At 33.4% G+C, this 20,604-nt stretch overlaps 1 protein-coding gene across 5 annotated transcripts in view; it reads left to right on the forward strand.

Annotated features, from left to right (window-relative positions):
* The window catches only part of LOC145695080 (acyl-CoA:lysophosphatidylglycerol acyltransferase 1-like), a 127,613-nt gene extending 109,919 nt beyond the window's left edge, over positions 1-17,694 (forward strand). For all 5 annotated transcript variants that reach the window (XM_081771954.1, XM_081771956.1, XM_081771957.1 and 2 more), the window contains 2 exons: positions 2,181-2,329; positions 7,220-17,694. In XM_081771954.1, coding sequence (XP_081628080.1) covers positions 2,181-2,329; positions 7,220-7,462 — 392 coding nt within the window. In that variant the 3' untranslated portion in view covers positions 7,463-17,694. The remainder of the gene's footprint in view (positions 1-2,180; positions 2,330-7,219) is intronic.
* The last annotated feature ends 2,910 nt before the right edge of the window (positions 17,695-20,604 follow it).

Below are 20,604 nucleotides of genomic sequence, written 5' to 3' on the forward strand. Positions count from 1 at the left end.
ATTATTATTATTATTATTATTATTATTATTATTATTATTATTATTATTATTATTATTATTATTATTATTATTATTATTATTATTATTATTATTATTATTATTATTATTATTATTATTATTATTATTATTATTATTATTATTATTATTATTATTATTATTATTATTATTATTATTATTATTATTATTATTATTATTATTATTATTATTATTATTATTATTATTATTATTATTATTATTATTATTATTATTATTATTATTATTATTATTATTATTATTATTATTATTGGACATGTGATAACGAACTGAAATTCTGTAAAAACGACAACATTATTTATTTGAAATCATAGTCATCGAATTTTCTTTATCAGATCGATGTTAAAATTATATTCTAAATTTTTATTTCTTTCAGTACAACTTACAGCTCCTTTACATATTCAGACAAAAGAATTCTTAATTTTGTGTTGACTCTTTCCTTTTATGTATTTCTTAATGAACAGACATACAGATTGTGCCTCTGTCCGCATTTGTAAAGATCATCTTATCTGACGACACCCTACACGTATTTCATTTCATCAGCTTACCTTTGATTCATTGAACCAGGAATTTAATGACCGATGCCTTAGAACAAAACTACCGAGAACACGTAGTTAGACAAAGTTGACCAACGGCGGCGATGTAAATAGGACTTTCCGCGAGACTTGATTTTCGATACCTAAACCTTACCCATGTTAATAGAGGTAACACATGTTGCGTATTGTTTTATCAACGGCAAGTAGTGATTTTGTTCCTAGAAAGCGTTCGTACTTCCAGTCATACCACCTATAAGTTTATCCTGATTTTGTTCCTTCTGTGCTAAGCCTCTGTTCAAGCTGTTTGGCCCTCCATAACCTAGACTCCATGTTTCTGAATATAGACGACAATACATCTAGAGAATCATCAATGGAGGAATGGTAATGTCTCAGATATTTTTTTTTATTTTTTCATAGATATTTTTTTATTTTTTCAGAGGTTGTTGGCAGGGGATCAAAGTCTCTCCATGCCCTTCCCCCCCCTCCGGTAACTACGGAGAAGCTCTCCAGTCATTCATTCATTATATTGTAATATCCCATGTGAAGTTGTTTACAAACAAATCCACGCATCAAGTGTTTATAAACACCACCACATGCTTCATCAAGAGGAACTTCCACCAGGGGGACCTGCAATCACCTGCAGACGACATTTAGCCCCTCCCACGGAGCAGAAGACGAAATTGAAGCAGTAGCGCCACCGCCACCCAAGGGACGCTATAAATTGGACAGAAGAATCCAGCTCAGTACCAGTTTTCTGGTGACCCTCCTTTAGTCTGCTACGGGACTCTTGGAGTAACCTAACCCCAGGCCTCTAGTCTGCTACGGGACTACGCCTATTCTATCTCCTGGCTCAGCCTGCTACGGGGCTCTGTCTGGGAATCCCAACCTCAGCCGTTTAGCCTGCTACGGGGCTCTCTTGGCAACTTAACCTGCCTTTGCTTGCTACGGAGCATTGGTTCCTTAACTCCGCTCCTCTTAGCCTGCTACGGGGCTCTGTTGGAGATCCTGTCTGCGACCACTCGGTCAAAGACTACCTTTTACTTATCTTTTGAAATAGAGATCAGATTGTATAGTATTTTGTACAAATACTTTATAGTGGATTTTATAATAAAACTGGTAGTGGGAGTCGATTCCGGACGCTCTTTTTATTAACAGCTCTACCTCTTCCTTATATATGAGACAAAACTACACAAAGTTTTACAATATAAATAGAAATACAGTCTTTTAGGCAACATACCCTCACTGTATTTCAACATTTAGATAGTCAGTCGAGCCAGCATGTCGAGTCAGAATCGTAATAAAACATACCACCTTTGCTTTTTTCCACTTCGAACACTGAAGGCAATACTTCTTTCCTCTATTCTATCATTAGCAACGTTCTTCAGCAATATTTTTGAGTTCATATTTTCTCTTTATCTTGTTGAGCACTAATTATTAAGTAGCGTAATATTAAAATTATTCACTTAATATATTTAATATTCTGGTAGCGGGTAAATTTAAGAATGATAGTGATTTTACTTACTTGTAATTAATAAACATTTTATACATTATTACTTACGTGTAATAATAAACATTTTATACAATTTAACATGACTTTTTTTTTTAAATTAGGTTGTGGATATGCCTACAAACTGAAATGGGTATTAGATATCACGATAGCATATCCGGAAGGAAAGCCTCTGGATCTGCAGTCCATTGTAACAGGTGCCAGAGAACCTTGTAAAACGTTCCTTATTTATAGACTTTACTCATGCGAAGACGTAAGTACACGAATGGTTTTGAATGTTACATTTTACATTTGATATGAAAAATGCTACTTTTATCTTTTGACATGAGGAATAATTCATTTGAAGATTCAAGAATATTGTGTTGATATAGTACAAAAGGGAAGATATACGAATTCATATTAAATACCCCAGATAATCCTCTGTACACTACAGGGAACGATATATAAGAATCAAAAAGTAAGGTGAATATTCTATTTATTCATGAACGTGAAGGAGTATTATCTGTGAAGGAAGTAAATGTACACCTATCAAAGCTCTGGAATACATTACATAAGAGGGGTGAAGTTGTAAATGCGAATAATGCATAGTGTAGATGAGTGACATCAACATAAGAAAAATACGAAAGAACCTGTGAATCAAAGAAAAATATCAGAAAACTCTAATTGGGGATACAAAATTCAATTGCTGTAAAGACATCGATGACAATGCATTAAGGGCAAAGTGGTCGGGGAATAGTTGCGGCAGCCCACTACGAATCTGAAGGGTCATAGTTCGAACCTGCTCAGAGTTCTTCCATTTTTGTTTTCCTCTCACGATTCTTGATAGTGCAAACGTTTTAATATTTTACTTTAAAGTAAGGAGAAATGTCATCACCGTTAACGACATAATTTTGACGATGAAATCTAAGTTTATTTGATCATGAAAACGTAAATGTCTAGCTAGGGAATAAAAATTAGGGGGCTACACGTCAAACATGTTGTTTACAACATATCGTCCAAAACATTCATCCTGACAACCAAAGCCACCTAGCTTGCCTTGTCCGTGTGGTCATCAAGAATTGACAGTACCTCAGAGTTTGGTGAAAAAAAATGTGGGTCGTGTGTTACAAGGCCAGAATGCATCTCAAATCGCGAGAGTATTTGGTTGTAAGCGACGAACTTTTCGCAGATGTTTAGATCAACACCAAGATGATGGAGTTAAATCGGCTAAATCCAATATGTCATAGACCGTCTTGGGGAACAAGGCTGTAGAGTACAGCTGTTCCCATGCAATCATGTGGGAAAGGCTTAAGACAGCTTGCTTGAAGAACTGTCATCCTGACACCAAGACCTTTCTCACAGCGGTGCATAAAGCGAGGCGATTAGAATGGCACAGCGGAACATGCTCTCAGAGGCATATACTGGGTTCCGTTATATGGATTTATGAGAAGGTTTCCTGTCCGATCAACAAGGAAGAATCATCCTATCACGGTCACGAGGGACAAAGGTATGTGACTTAACATGTAGTACAGACAGAACATTCCGGGTGGATTGCGGCACACTTAGTCTATATGACAGCCGCTGGCCAATGTCATGAGTCGTACATTGCTAGGGATCTGACAAACTTTTGAATTTTCGTGATGTCAATGACACCATTAGTTTGATTGGAGTTTCAATTGTGGCTCGTACGACTTTCCCCATATTTCATTCAGCGTAATGATACAGCGTAAGAAAGGTCTCCCCTTCCCCCTTCTTGCGTTCCAAGTGAGTATGAGCAGCGTCGTATCGTAGCCATTTCTGCATTTCCGTCAACTCATGCGGAATCCATCCCAGAGAAATTTTTCACATGCGTAAGTGTTCCTTCAGAATATGCAGAACAGTAGTATGCGCTAATCCTTTCGCTGGGGCCAGCTCACGAATAGTATAGCACCGATTAGTGTCCAGTAACGTGGTAACAACATTCACGTTTTCTCCACTGACATGTGGACGACCAGGAAGTTGCATGTCTTCCACTTCCATCCTTGAAGGCTGGTATCCACCTTGCCACTATTCTGGAGGGCAATGCAGATTCCCCGTAAGCCTCTTGAAGACCTTGATGACACTCACGTGTTGTACGGCCTCTTGCACATTAAATTTTTATCCAGCTCCGTTGTTCTTGTTTCAAAAACATTGTAAAAACCACCTTGCCTTACACCACTCACGTACGTGTGTATGTAACATGGACCATCCGCTACACGAGGTTCTGTTCTTCTCGTCTACTGCTCTTGCGCGTAATATCGGAAGGAAAAGTCCATTTGCTCTGAGGTAAGGTAGGTATGTAACTAACATCTGATACGATGACATTATTTGATTCCGTTGTGTAGCATCTCTAAAGCAATGTTGCCACTATTGAAGTTATAACCCTCGTATTACCGTATAAGTGATCATACAATCTTAATTTTCATCGTCCATAACAATAGCATGTCTGTCTTTAGCGTAAAATATTAAAACGTTTGGTATCGCCTATCAAGCACCGCAAAAATTAAATTTAAAAGAAGTCCCTTCTATGGAGTCAAACTGCTGCCCTTTGGATTGGTAGTCTGTTGCTTCAACCATCAGACCACGATCACTTCACCCTGAAGGCGCTGAGATTGGCGTCTTCACAAGCAATTCCATTCTCTGTTACTACTTCTAATCTACACTGTTTTTCTTTTGTTTCGTAGATGTATTCCTTTTTTTAATGTTGTGACTTATCTCCGCTATGCATAATTTGTATTTACAACTTCTGCCTCCCTTAAGCGTGTGCTTCAGAATTTCATTGTTTCCCTCTACCGAACTGTACAGATTTAACTGATTTAATTCTCGTATTATCCATATTAGTTGGTGAAAGGATGTGAGACTCACAAGCAGGTGTACATTACTTCCTTGCCAAATAGTACAAATGTGTAATTTGTTTTGCATGTGGTATAACACTTACATTTCATATAAGTCTCCACTGCAGACCAAACATTTATCCCAGAAGATCAAATCGTATGTACCAGTTGCCGAAAATTCTTGCTTCAAGCTCGTGAGTTAGGTAATCATAATCTCTTTCACTGCTTCATGTGTGTCAAACGTCAACGGTCGTATTTATTCAGGAATCAAAAATATAAGTCAAAGGGGCTAGATCAGGACTGTGTTGAGGATGTTGTCTCCTCTCTTTACGGATAATTTTATTTACTGACACATATGCTCATCCGTCACATCATTTCTACCACTAGCTAACACGTTACACCACACATACTTCTCTACGTGTTGCCACATTTTCTTCACAAATATCTACGAATTCTTGATTAACTTCTATTGGCTTTTTCTCGTTAGTACACAACAATCGAATGATACCATGCCATCGCCTTTATGTAATGTTCAGGTGCTGCATCATGGTTTCGACTAATCTAGTCAGCAGAAAGACCAGGCGATGCGCTCTAGTGGTTGTCAGATTTTTACTACACCTCGACACCTAGAACATACAAAAATTACAATCATACTCTTAGAAAATACTGAATTGTACAAACTAAATTCACCTTATTTTTTTAATTCTCCTTTATATATATATATATATATATATATGTTTGTGTGCTTGTATTAATTCCAATTAATGCTTATGTGTTTTGAAATAAATAAATAAGTTAAAAAAGCATACCATGGATAGTGTTACAGCTGAATATTTTGGCATGGTAGCAAACTCATACGCACCAAACGTTTGTTTTAAACTCCACATTGGCATTTTGCCTGCCAAACGATACAACCATCAAGCAATCAAGTGACTGTAATACATTTATATGTCGAGATTGAGCAATTTTTGCAAACATAAAACGGAACGGATTTCTGATTCAACTGAATATTTTAAATCTCGTAATGTAATCCGTTTGAATCATCGTGTCCGTGGGTTTTCTTGATGTTCCTCTGTTTCCTATCACGTTCTTAATCCAGTAAGTATTTTATAGTCATTCATTTTCATTAGTCACGCGTCTCCTTTAGCCTAAAAGGCATAATCGTGGAAATTAAAACTAGAAATTTAATTTCATTTCATTTCGTAAGCCACTTGAAGACGAATGACATACTCTGTATAAGTAGTTTATATATAGTGCGATTTAGAGGTCGCCTAACTGAGTTTAAAATGTAATAACTGGAAAGTTCGAAAATATTTACGAATATTCTTGCTCGCGATATTTGTGAGGGAGTTTGGAAAACGTTTTGTCATCACCAGATAGTAGTCCCAAGAGACACTGTATGCGCTAAAAGTTGGCAATAAGTCAAGAACCCAATTGTGGACCCAATTTTTCTCGACACAACTGTAAATTCAGGCATGTACGCTAAAATTGCTATACAGATCGTAGCTATGTTTGGATAAGTTGATTGTTGTTGGTTTCAACGGGACAGGAAGAAGACCCATTCATCAAACATGAGTGTGGAGATATCCCGCGAATTTTTCCAATAACAACTGATACCAAGAGATTTGGACCCCCTCTCTTACATAATTTAAGTCCACCTGACTTTTTATCTATGTAGTTATCTGAAGAATACAATATACCACAGCAACCTCATAGTTCTCCAAGATTTGCAATACAACATGGTCGCAGCTTTGAGTAGCTTCCCAGCTAAGAATTGGAAGAACAGTTGCAACCAATATAATGTCACCGGGTCAGTTTGTGCCTTGAGGTTAAGGAAGGACATTTCAAACATCTTTTGTAAAGGCAGAGTTAAAATGAAAGTAGAATGTGTTTCGTGAAAAAGATATGGATAAAAATGTTCATCATCACTTTTTTAAAAGATAATTTACTATTATTAAACCAATACACCGTGATCATTATGAACTCAACTAATTCTTTCGACATTTTCCGAGTATATCATATTTGACTTTTGTTTTCATTACGTAATAAGGAAATTTTTGGAATCTCATTCATGCATTTCGATAAACATTTATTTCATGTAATATCTGCCACAAGGTTCTCATAGTGTTACTATAATTTACCCAGACTGTGTTTATTTGACTAAACATGCTTTTTAAAGATCGAATCGTGTTTTTATTAAGTGTGTGTTTGTGTTTATTCTTGTCTTAATTATACATTTTTTATAGTTTCGTGAATTATTAGTAATTCATTAGCAATTTTGTGATTTTATCTGAATACTTTTCCATTCGCAGGTCCCACGCAATGATGAGGAAATGACAAATTGGCTTTATAAGCGGTTTATAGAAAAGGAGAAACTTTTGGACACATATTACAAAACTGGCGAGATACCAGTTACAGAATTTTGTACGTCGCCTGTTCCCTCACAAGTAGTGCAACAAGATTGTCTAAGGTTTATCATTCTACATCTTTTCTTCATTACTTCAACATATTTTCATTTCCAACTCTTATGGTATATATTCTCATTTCTCTGGTAGCCACGACCTTCAATTACTAGCTCAATTAATCATCATCTCCCTCCACAACCAAGAGAAAGCGATCCTAATCGAAAACTTAAGTCCTACCCGACGTTTCGGAGCAACTTGGATAAAACAAAAGCTTTGTGATTCTCTGACTCGCTGCATAGAGCAAGAGATGAAGCTAGTCACGAATATTCCTACCCGAATTTTACAGAATGAAAGAAAATAAAATACCTCTTGAGTTGAACCGATATGAATGATTCCGTAAACTCTAGTAACAAAACACTAGATTTGAGTTCTGTATCGAAGGACAAAAAATAAAGCCAGCAACTCCCTCTCCCTCTGAACGACAGGAAGAATGTTATTGCTGTGATGGGAGAGTGTCGCATTCAAGTGGATCAAAGTGGTTTTAATTGTGTTGCGTTTGTGTTATTACGAATCAGTACGGATCTGTGTGCAGTTCCAACAACAAATAACCATGACACGATACATTCCACTACTAATAAGCTATTTTTTGAGTTTTAATTAGCGAGAAAAAAAATTAGTGAACAGTATTTTACTTGTTACATGAAATTTAGTTTTAAATTATCCTTAGCATTTATGTGATAATCATGTACATGAATTCCTCACAATTATCAAAGTTTTAGATAACAGATATTGTCTTATTTAGAGATTTAGAATAGGTAATAACTTTTGCCAGCATTTATTCATAGTATCCTATACCAAGTATTGTGGACATATTAGGGGAAAATAGTAGTTACAGATGTGTGCCATATGTCATGCAGAATAATATTCAGTAAAATAAGTATGCGAGGGAAAAATCGAAAGATCCAGCTTGAACCTCAAATGAAATTTGAGATGGCATACGATAGATAATTGGGAAGCCATATGTCCTACTTTGAGTGCAATTTTAATTAGAATATATAATTGTGTTCAGTCACTAGTGTGAATATTTGTAGAAGAAGAAAATGCTTCTTTTTTTTTAAGTACCTATTTCTAGATGTCAGTTTCGAGATTAAGTGTTAGTGTGTGAAGCACGACATTGATACAATATTTGCTCGTTTGAGTACGTTTGGAACAATTAAACCTTCAATTGCTTGCCTTGCTATCAGTTGCATAATAGTTCCTTTTTATTATATTTCTTCGGAGGCATTATATTTTGTCTTGTATCGTATTGTGAATGTGGTAATTATCTTGAAAACTGTCAAATTGTGAGTGTAGTAATTCGTGTTCATTGGTAGCCATACTACCAGCTGCTAACTTTGTGAATGTAATTTTATTATTATTATTTCTAATGCCAATGATTTTTCATTCATATCTTAATTTTACGAATATGTGTGAAACAAATGTGAATTTGGAGTCACGTAAAAACAATGAGAAAAGTTTTTCATGGCTGTGTTGCAGTTTTATTTTATAATAATTAATTAATACAGCGCAGCTTTTCTCTCTATATATGTATAATATTATAGTCATTTTTTTCTGATGAGATCGAAAAGCATTGCGTGAATGTATGAGTGTTGTGGGTTAGCTCTATTATAATTGCCTTACATTTGACATTTTATAATTCCATTTTGTCCTTTTAACTGTGGTAGCATATAATAATAATAATAATTATTATTATTATTTTTGCTTATCGCATTATATGTTAATTTAAATTACAAATGTTCAAAGATTATCATTAAAAACAGCTGAATTCGCTTTTCTGTAATTCTGTCTAGTATTTTTTTTCCTTTTTTTTTAACTCATTCTTTTTCATAAATGATAAGGCACTATTGCTTCTCGCAATCCGTTTCATAGTTTTCACTTACATGTTCTACAAATGCCTCATAGAATTTCTTGCAATTGTGTTGTTGGTTCGTATGTTGCCATACAGTTTTTTAGGTCTTAACACAATTTGGAATCGTTGTTAATACTTTTTATCTTATTGTGGTTTTATTCTGTGTATATTATATATTTATTTGAATTTTGTGCAATTGTAATCTAACTGAAACAATGACTACGTAACATTATTATTCATGGTATTTATTTTGTACTGAAATGGTAATTTTTTTGCCTTACGAATTTTTTTAAAAATTATTTTACCGAAGACCTTTAAAATGGCATAAACATATGCTGTAGTAAATACATAAACAAGAAGAAAATAAATTTTAGGGATACAAATGAATTTTCTTGGAACATTTGGGTAGTTCTGCTGTGAGTGTATAAAATTACCTAGGAAACGGGGTAAGACTGATACCCTGTTCCTTTGCGCTGAATTGAGGTGGGAAGAGAAAACAGTATGTAATTGAAAGAGGTATGGGAAGAAAGTCACTCTTAGTGAGTAGGAGAGACCCTTCCCTGAATTATTCTATTTAAGTTGAATGTTAATACAAGGTGAGGCTATAGAGTTAGAAGAGATTTGATTCTATTCTATAATTACAGCCTAGCATAAAGTCAGACGACAGTTTGAGCAGTATGTCAAAAGCATGTTGGCTCATATCATCTCTACATTTGGTTTACTAGACAAAGAGTTCACAATCTCTTAATTCAGTTAACCTCCTCTAATAGTTCTTGGTGTTCTTGCCAAGAATCAAACTCAAGACCGCGCGCATCAAAGAAAGTTGTATCGACCATTCAGGAGCATTATAATAAATAACAGTACAATGTAGGAACTTGAAAGCTCAACGTCAGAGAAATTAAAGCCTACAGTTGAATCCTATTCTGTATCATACCGATCCAATCCACTAAGCATTATCTAAGCTAATTAGGAATTTATAGATCATTAGAATGAAGAATTTTGAACCTACTATATTTTTAAGACCTATTGGTAACCTACCTTCTTGTTACTGTTTCGTATCCATTATGTTTACTTTCTTCTTGTGAACGTTGTGGAAATTAATTACAACTATTATTCAATTAAGTTTAATCTCATCTTGCTGAAGATAAAAACAGAATGTGTCTGTGATAAGTCTTTTATTAAAATAAAAAGAAAAACAATTTCTTTTAACATTATACTGCATAATTCATAACTGTGCATCACAATAATAGAAAAAGGTGATATATGTATGACGAATTGTTTATGCAGTGAGAATATTTCAACACACACATAACGTAATCTATGAATCTGTGATGATAGTTTTATTTCCTTAGCTAATTAAAAATAAAGCTGCTGTATATAGGAATGAATTTGCATATGTATACATTTTTTTGTTGACACATCTTTAATTGTAATTATTTTCTGACTATATTAAGAATATATTTATATACATTTAAAACTTAATAATGTATTGTAAATCCGTGTGCAATCAAATTTCCAATGCTTTCAGGACTGAAAGTTTAACACACTGCCACCTGCCTTTTTCAAATTGTCTTTGTATAAATAACACTGATCTGATAAAACATATACTGGAAAGAAGAGTAATTTTACAAATACTATAGTTTTGATTATAAAACATATTTGAACGAATAAAGTAATGAATAGTAATTAAAAATAAGTTTTTGGGGGTGTGCTCATTATTTACGCGTGCGAGGACTGAAGGATGTAACTTGTACAGTGAATGTATTAAGTTTTTGTAGTATGCACTTTGGATTTGATATTTTCACCTTTGGCTTATGAGGACGGGAACAGGAGACAAAACAAAATACAAATCTTTATATCTTATTCGTAGTTTACAATCGTATTAACAAGGTGAACACTCTCCTTCCCATTGAAAGTTCTGTACTCGCTCAGCCCGTACGTGGGATGAGTTGAAGGCTAGCAAAAAAGGCTTCAAAGAATGATAAGAATATATGCCTTTATTTCAGCCTTATCTAAAAATAGGGGTGTATAGCTTCTAAGAGAAAAGTAAGTGTTCATTTCCTTTAACATTATTGTATGTACTACGAGAAAGGAATAGTTTTCTTTTCTTTCTTTTAAAATAATGTGTGAGGGGTAAGGACTATATCTGCTGTTAAGGGAAAGTGAAGCCATGCTGTACAAAATTAAGATAAAACTGTACATTTAGGGGAAGATTCCTAATCTGTATGAAAATATCATAGTATTATAAAACGTAATTTGAGATTAGTTCGTAGACGTTCAAGTACAATAAAGAGCTTTCGAGCATATGACTTCTACTTTATATAAAATTTCATTTTTGTAAATGTAATTAGAATATTAAGGACCAAATTTCCCGTTGATTCCTCTATAAATTCTATGCATATAACTTGTAAATAATGTTCGCAATGAGTGGTTTCCCGCTATTTAATTGTTTCTATAGCTCAATTCAATCTGTCAAAGAAACTTGCTTAATTAAACGCCTAATAATGCTATATTCACCTACGATTTCAGAGGATAACTTCCGTCATCTTCAGGGGTTGATGAAAACCCTTAAACCCTATTATGGGCTGTTATTTTTAACTTCTTTGGACGAAAATCGATTACTTCTCGACTTCAAGAGCGACCATTCATTTACGTCGACGTGTTGAGTTTCAATTTCTGGAGTTGCCAGTTCATATTTTTTCGGTTGTAAGTTAGAAAGATTAGTGCAGACATTGAAGTACGGTTCTACACGTACCAAGACGTTTGAAATTAATGTCTGACTTTTTAATTTAATCGTTCCCTTAGTGAAACTTCCCAGCTTTCAACAAATGGTTCTTTTTTCCTTATCAGTTTTCAGCAGATTTATTTTATTTTGTTTATCATCAGTACCGAGTGATCAAAGGGATACAAATTTTCATCCATATGAACAGTAAGTTTTTGTTCCAACAACATTCTGTAATTTTGTTTATTTGTTTATGGAAGTTCGGCGATCCTTTTCGGCTCCGAGGTTATATGAGACATGAACCTGCAGTTTAAGATGAAATTCAAACCACCGTAATACGTTCAGTACTTCTCCACTAGGAATCATACACAGGACAACGTGCATAAAGGCAGGCGTGCTAATCATTAGATGTGTGGGGAGGAGAGCGATCATTCCACAAAGTGATATGTTTTACAGCTTAAGTATTGTCACCACGATTGAAAGTGACGGTCTTTTTGTTGAAACCGTTTGACCTATATAGTATTAATGGCGTTTAATTAAATAAAGTTTTTGACAATTCAGATCTTTTTATCACTTTCAGCTATCAATTCAAGCTGCTTATTAATGCATGGTTTTAATGTTTTCGGTATAGTTTATTCGATTTTTCAAATGATACGATGGTTAGTCGTTACATTGAAAATTGTCCAGCGTAAAATAATCAATGAAAGTGGGATAATGTTTTTAAAGTAATATTTGTTCATTGTATCAGGGTAATGGTTTGTGCATACTGGTGAAAGCACTTTTGTTCTTTAATCATGCTATTTTTTACGAGGAAGGTATTGCAGCAGTTGACCAAATATTTCTTGATCTCTCTTTATTTGCTACGCTTGTTTTGAGTTTGTGAGATGTATATTGTAAGTATGTATATGTTGTTGGACTAGCAAATAATCAGTTGATTAGAACAATGAACAACTTTTTTTTTTTCATCATGCAAGTAGTAGTTTTTTTGTGACTTGGCTGTGATTTCAAACTAGTGAAAGTATACGTTTCATTTAATTGTGTTACTTAAGAATAAATAAATTAGTTAATTTCTTTTTTCCCATTAGTATTTATTGTGAAACAGTTCACAATTTAATTACTACTTTTATTTTTTACGAAAATAAATAAAAGTGTCATTTAATGTCGTATAGTGAAGTTCGTTTTGTTGTGTTACCGTTGTTGAGTAGTTACCATGTTACTAACCTGTAGTCCTATCACTGTGAATGAATGATCCAAAGGTGGCATATTTCTCACATGCATTAATGCTATTCATAATGCTTTTTCCATTGAGTTGTATATAGTTTTATATGTAATTAGAGTTTATTACTATTATAAGTTTTATTTAGCAAGCAAGTGTAGCGTTTTATTATACAATTATAATTGTAGCTTTTTTGTGACCCCTAATTGCAATAGTTTCTACTTTGAGAAATTAGTTTAATTTATTTTGTTCTGTCTCGTATTTTAATTAGCAACTGATGGTTGGACCAACGTCAATCTAAAGTCGTTAAATGTTTCGTATTTTATGACATGGCCGTAGTAACTCTGATATTTGGTCCAAGGACCCCCCATCTTTCAGGATCCAAATGTCCTAAGAGTTGTTTCGCAATTAGCAATGGAAAAATGAAACAATATTCTCATATTGATTAATGTATAAGATTCTGTCAGTATACAATAGATAGTAGGATACGACCCTCACTCTTCCCCTCAATATGGGTGAATGTGTTTTGTCTACTTGTAAATGATGATGGACCAACCATCACGCTAGTTCGAATAGCTATAAAATTAACTTTTATAAGAAGTAAAACATAGTTTGTTATTATTGTAGGTTCAATGAACAATTGTCATATTTTACAAAACACAATTTTAATGTTAAGGTCGTAATTGTCACCTCAAGTTATATGCATTTTATTGATGCTATTTTAATATATTTCGAATGACAAAAATTTTGACATTGTTGTTATGTATTGTACGAAAAAAAAAGGTTGCATAATTATATCTCTAGCTATAGACTAGATTGTGGCGTAGAAGCTTTATTTTAGTATAATATTTGTGTATAATTAAGTTTTCTAATCCTATAAAAACAAACAAACAAAAAGAACTATGTTTTGTAAGTAGCTTTTGTAAAAATTAGAGAGAAAGTAGTTCTGAAGTGTTTTATTGAAGTAAGTCTACCAAAGTAGTATGTTAAAGCACCTACCAATAAACAAATAACTTAATATTATATAAATGTGATATTTTCTTCTTGCCGAACTCTTGTACGTCAGAGTTACGTACTGATATTTTGATGTATTTTACTTCTGATTTAATTTTATTGTTTTTAATTAGCCATTTTTCTCAGGATTATTTTTTTCGCAGTCTTTTTTTTCTTTTTTCTTAATCTAAAACTAAGCTACCGTTTATTGTGAGTTAAGCAGTCGATTGATGTAATAAGAAAAGAGTAACGTACTTGTTAGCCTTCAAATAAGAGTCTTGTTTAACAGTAATACACTATAATTTTGGTCTGCTTTTCTCCAAATAACTTCAGTACGTAAGAATAGTTTAGGTTATAAATGTTAAGAAATTCAGTAACCTAATAAAGGAAGGTGATAAACGAGGAAAGGAACGGAAAGGGAAAGTGAAACGAATTCTTATTTACACTCTGTCATCAATTACTATTACACTGTGTCATAAATTCCCTATCACGTGTAACCTAAACAACTTGGAATTACCGAGAATGATTGCAAAAGAATAAACTAAAATAATGTGTGTTAGTGTTCATTAAGACCGTCATTTGTCATTAATTCTTACTTAACTTTGAAATATATGAAGATACGTACCTAGATAGATATATTTTTTCAGGACTGTAAAATCTAGTGTAGTGGTGCAAATCCCAAGTTACACTTGTTTTTAAACATACCTGTCTAATAGAAAGTGTTACATCTGCCAAAAGATTTTTGAGTTCTTGACAACATAACATTCGTTCTATATGTTAATTATTTTTTACGTTAAAACATTTATCACATAACAAATATATCGTCGTTTGCAGTTTGATGAAGTTTGGGATATAAGAAAGATGTTAATAAGTGTAAATTTTAAACAGTAATTCCTGCAACGTAATGATCTAGATGAACATGATATTGTCGGTAAGCAAAGGTTGTTTTACATAATTGAGAAACAGACCTTTCAAATTTACTGTTTTAGATTAGAGGCTAGTTTCGTTGATGATCAGAGAGATGTATTGTACTATACACTTGACAAGAACTAGCAGAACGTTTCTATAACTATGTTGTTGTGAAGTCACTTCGAACCGTTGGGTAATAATATCAAATATTCTTTATGGCTCTTCTCTGCATTCGTCGTTCTGTTTTCTGAATCTTTGTAAGCAATGATATAATAACAGATAATAATTAATAACTTAAAAATTAGCTTTTTAAATAATACTTTCAAAGTATTAATTGTTGCTTCCAGGAATGTTCGTACATAACGTACATTTTAGATCCCTACAGTTATATTATTATAAGCTGCATCCTCTTAGTAAGTACTTATAATTATTTATCAATTCAAATAAAATAATAACATTTTCATATTAATCGTGCGCACTCTTATGTAAGTATATAATAAATGGAAAGTATTACTTTATGTGAGAAAAAGACGTATATTATTATTATTTTCCAAAATATAACATTTCGACTCCTAATGGTGCTGGAAAAAATAAGTTTTCTCAGTCTAATTCTTAAATTTCCACAGATGTAGGATATACCATAGTTTAAGAAATTAGAGGTGTATAATTCCAATTAGCAGTCAAAATTTTCTTCTAATATTATCAACCCCGACGAAGATTCTAGCACCAGTGAGAGTCAATATGATAATTTAAGGAAAACAATAATAATCAATAATAATAATAATAATAATAATAATAATATACTCACATAAAGTAATAAAAACTCTTTATTTATTACATATTTATTATTTTATTTAATAGAATTTTATAAGTACTAGACTGCTTACTTTTTTGACTTCCGATGTGTTAATTATCTGCATTATTTATTAAAAGTAACAAATTGGCGCGAGGTGTAATGCACAGGTTATTGTACACTTTGAATGATCCATTACGAACCGAAAAATATACCTGCCTTGAATAAAAGAGCTTACAATTGTTGAGAAACCAGTTACAACATACTTAACTGGACAGTTTTAAAGTCACTTACAAAGCAAAATACTTCCATCGTCTTTTTCACTTATATTAAGATTCAGAATACGTCCAGTTTCAGATTATTTCACGTGTTACGTAAATCTGCTTTAATAATAATAATAATAATAATAATGAACACTGTATTCCAGTGAAAGTAATATAAGAAGGATTTGTATCAGTTTAAGAGTTCGTTGATTGGATTGTTGCTTAGCATCCATTTCAGTATCGAGGCTGTGAGAGACGTGGACTTACAGCGAAATGTGAGATCCGAACCACATTAGCTCCAACTGGGAAGTGCGTGCACGTTAACCATATAGGTTCGAGGGGACTCTCATTTCAGTAGTTGTAGGTGTGTTTTGATATCAGGGTACTGTATTTTCTTCAATAGTATTAAATATCTGAAATATACATTTCAACATAGAAATATTTTATTATTCATTACTGGCAATACAATAAAAAAAAAAAAAGTTAAAGCAACACGTGTTTAGAGGTCGTACGTATGTCTTGGCATTTTACAGGGACAATGATTTAATGTTTTTAGTATGCGTGTGTGAAAAAAGTGTAATGTGTAAGTATAAACTGAACAGACAATATTCCCAGCGAAGAATCTGACGTGCTAGTGTGTTTGCTTTTGCTTTGTGTTTTGTCTTTTCAAGTTAACATAAAGTGTTGGCTTTGATCCCATCCTTCATTACCTTTCTCTTGCATAAGTAAACTAAATTCACAAGTTTATCTGTATTTCGAAAATAGTTTTCTTCATCGGTAAATTTCTGGATTGGTTTCATTTCATTCTTTTCTAATTAAAAAGGTATAATGAACTAAAAGGTAGGTGCTTTAATTTTACTTTCATTTTCACAACAGGTGTTTTGCATATGTGTGAGTAACTGCTTGTTCTTGGAAGATTTACTTGCAAAAATAATAGGGAAAAAATCAGGGATAACAGGCGTACATCCTATCCACGAGAAGATAAATAAGTCAATGAACTTGCAAAATAAGATTTCCCCATTTCCTTCATCTAATATATTAAATTATTATTTTTTTTCAAATGTTTACTTGAAACTACATCATCATATACATCAGCATTACTCACAAGTAAAGAAATTCAATCTGCTCTTATTAAAATTGAATATTTTTTCTCTTCTTGGATGGGGTGTAAGTCTTAATAGTATATTAGCTTTTGATCTTTATGTTACTATCAAATTGCTACATAATGCTTTTATCGAATTAATTTGCACTCTTAAGTAACATTGTACAAAATAGTAGGCATAGCGATAAGGTATGTGAAGTGTACCATATCAGTTGTAATGTATAAAATGGACACAAATTTGAGTTTGTCCAAGTGTAAGAAAGGAAACAGAACATTGTTGAATAACATCATGTTTGTTACACATGTAAAGTAAAGTAAAAAAACACTCGTCCATATCTCATATTCTGAACTGAAAACTAGCTGGTGCAATTGCCGAAGTAAGTAAATGATTCAGCATAATAATGCTGATTAATATGTAAATATATCAGTAGTTACAGCGTAAGCCTGTACAATAAACTTTCGTGAAACATAATAAGTTCTTATTTTTTTATTGATGCCCATACCTGTTCTGGCGACTTCGGAAACTATTTATTTGACACTAATATTCGTCTTTCCGGATATTTTATCCTCTATAACATTTATATAATATTGGTTGTATATAGGCACGGCGTTCTTAGAAACAGCGAGAAACTTCTATACAATTTGACCCCGCTCCACAAATTTCTCGGAGCCGAAAATCAAGAATAAAATGCTTCATACGCAATTAGATCTGAAGATCATCTATCTTCGTATAAAATTTGGTGGCTGTAGGTGACTCTTTTCTATGCTAAGAGTTGATGACATTATTTTATATTATTAAAGAATTTATTTTCGTGTATTTTTATTTTCTAGCAACAATGGGATAAAGGAAAAAAGGTAATCGTGAAAATAATCACATTCAAGATTTCCACGTTTTATGGTTCCTACGTGCCGACAAAGGGAGTTTTAGATGTGGCTTGCTAGTGGCTTCAATAATTTTGACAACAGAATCAACAAAGAAGGTGGAAGGCTTCTTGAATAGTAGTAGCAATTCTCCAGCCAAGCTAAGAGTAGTCCTCACCATCGCTATAATAAATCTATTCGAGGGATAAGCAGATAGTGGCAAAGTGTATGCAAATAGCGCACCTTCGGAAGCTACCAGTGTGTCTTTCCTGGCTGAACAAGTTTGTGGTAATTTATCAAGAGCCGTTTCAATTTCTTGTAATATACTCATCCTTTTATCTCAGGATCGAAACAATGAAAATAGGTAATTCATTGCATTTATTACTTTCTTGACTACCGGCGAAGATTCAAGCTCTAAGCCAAGCGAGTTTTAGCAAGTGAGCTATGCAGTGAACGAATATCATTTTAAAAAATTCGCGTTGCAAGAAAGCTTGCACATCTTTGTTTGCCACCGAAGATACAAACGCCATCAAGTAATGCTGCAGCCAAATTTTTCAATGACAAACTAATATTCTGGATTTCCTTTACAATAACTTGTTATATCTTCGGCCTTAGCGGAGCGTAAATGTACAGCATACATGAAAATCTCTGCATATGACGAACGCACAAACTTAAAATTAGTCTCCTGTTAATGTCAGTACATTCGTCTGCCATCAGTGCAAATTCTCCGTAGTTTTTGAAGATGTCTTTCTGAGTAGCAGTGACAGTAAGCACATTTAAGATGTGTGTGATTGATTTTGCAGACAAATGGTGAGCATTCTATGGAGAAGACACTATGAACGATAGAAAACTGGTGTTTTTTCCTCGAAAAATAAGGAAATTTCAGCACAAAGAATATTACATTTGAATATCCACTCAAAATATAACAACCCTGAGAAATAACTGTAAACTTTTTGAATATTAACGTCTTCTGATGACACGTACAGTAATTCAATTTGATGTTCAGCTACTCTATAAGTGGTCACTTAAATTTCGTTGAATTCCAGATAACAACGTAGGCCCCCCTTAACACAAAATTCTAGTTTAAAAATATTTGTACATGCCGTTTCTGAAGGAAATTTCATGTTTTACTCAATTTGTATGTAAACGAGAAAGGTAATATTCAAATTCAAGTTACCTCTTTGGTATTTAAGTTCTTGAATGTTGCAATCACAACCTTATAGCCTTATTAATACACAGAAGTTTCGTTCAAAATATTGAAAAAGTATACTTTAGCGAAAGTAAAGAAATTTTCATGTCTTTTTGTGTGTATGTGTGGGGGGGGGGGATCATAATGTATGATAAAGCCATAGAGATCAAGTAATAGAGTGGGAATCCTCCCCCCGACATTTGAAGCTGGAACAGCCGGGGGGACAGAATGGAACAACCAATCACGTCGCGATAGCACTGAGGTATGAATAACGAAATAAATAAATGTATTTTAAAAATAAATAAATGAAATAGGGAGGAACCACTTCTTGTTTATTAGTTGGCCTAATAGAAATTTTTTCAATGCTATCCATAGGATGGGGCACTCCTTTGTCGTGTTTGTCTAGTGACCCTTTTTCTAGATTATTCGCCCATAATATATTCATTTATGCTTTGACAATAGCAACGAGGTAGCAGCTGTTATACGGCTTTCTATTTAGGTGAGGTAACGTTATTTGGCTTCAGAAACTGTAAATGGAAATTATATGTGAGTAATGGCATTTCGCAGCACGTCAGTCCTTGTAGGAAATATTAAGATTCATAATGTTACACATATGGTGGACCAGTTATCTACATTACGTTCTTGTCCTCTTGAGGTGTCATTTGTCATAAAATAAAATAAAATTTTTAAATGTAATACAAATAATAACGGTTCTTTCCTATACTCAAGTCTTGAAACGGCTGTGTTGGGTAATTTCTTTTCGCAGCAATTGCGAAATGCATATTTTCCGCGATCTTTTATTAACTTAAAATTAAGGGGCCTTATGCAGTGTCATTCAGACGTGTGATTAGTGCCATATTAAAGAGTTCGACTAACATGTTTCCTGCAGTAGTCAGTCCTTTAGTATAACGCTAATCACACATCTAAACGACTCTGCATAAGACTCAATGCGCCTTATGCAGAGTCGTTTTGACGTGTGATTAGCATCGTACTAAAGGCTTGACTATTGCTGGTAACATTTTAGTCGAACTATTTAGTATGGCACTAATCACGCTTCAGATTGTCTCTGCATAAGGCCCATAGTGTCCAAACATTTCGTTTGTTTTCGTGACATGTTTAATTGTGAATTTCATAGCTTCATTAGTCATAATTTAGGCAGCCATTATAGTTTACATTGTTGTTTACATGTCTACGCTGAAAATAATCGACCTATTGTGTATATGTAAACTTAGACTATCGATTTTTACGCGTGGACGCAAATCACTGATTTATATTAGGAAACGAAAGTAAATTTGTACTAAGTTACTCCACTATCTAAAGTGCGAAGGGAAGGTA

This window comes from Thermobia domestica, chromosome 9, assembly GCF_964235325.1.
Source record: "Thermobia domestica chromosome 9, izTheDome1.hap1.1, whole genome shotgun sequence".
Lineage (NCBI taxonomy): Eukaryota > Metazoa > Arthropoda > Insecta > Zygentoma > Lepismatidae > Thermobia > Thermobia domestica.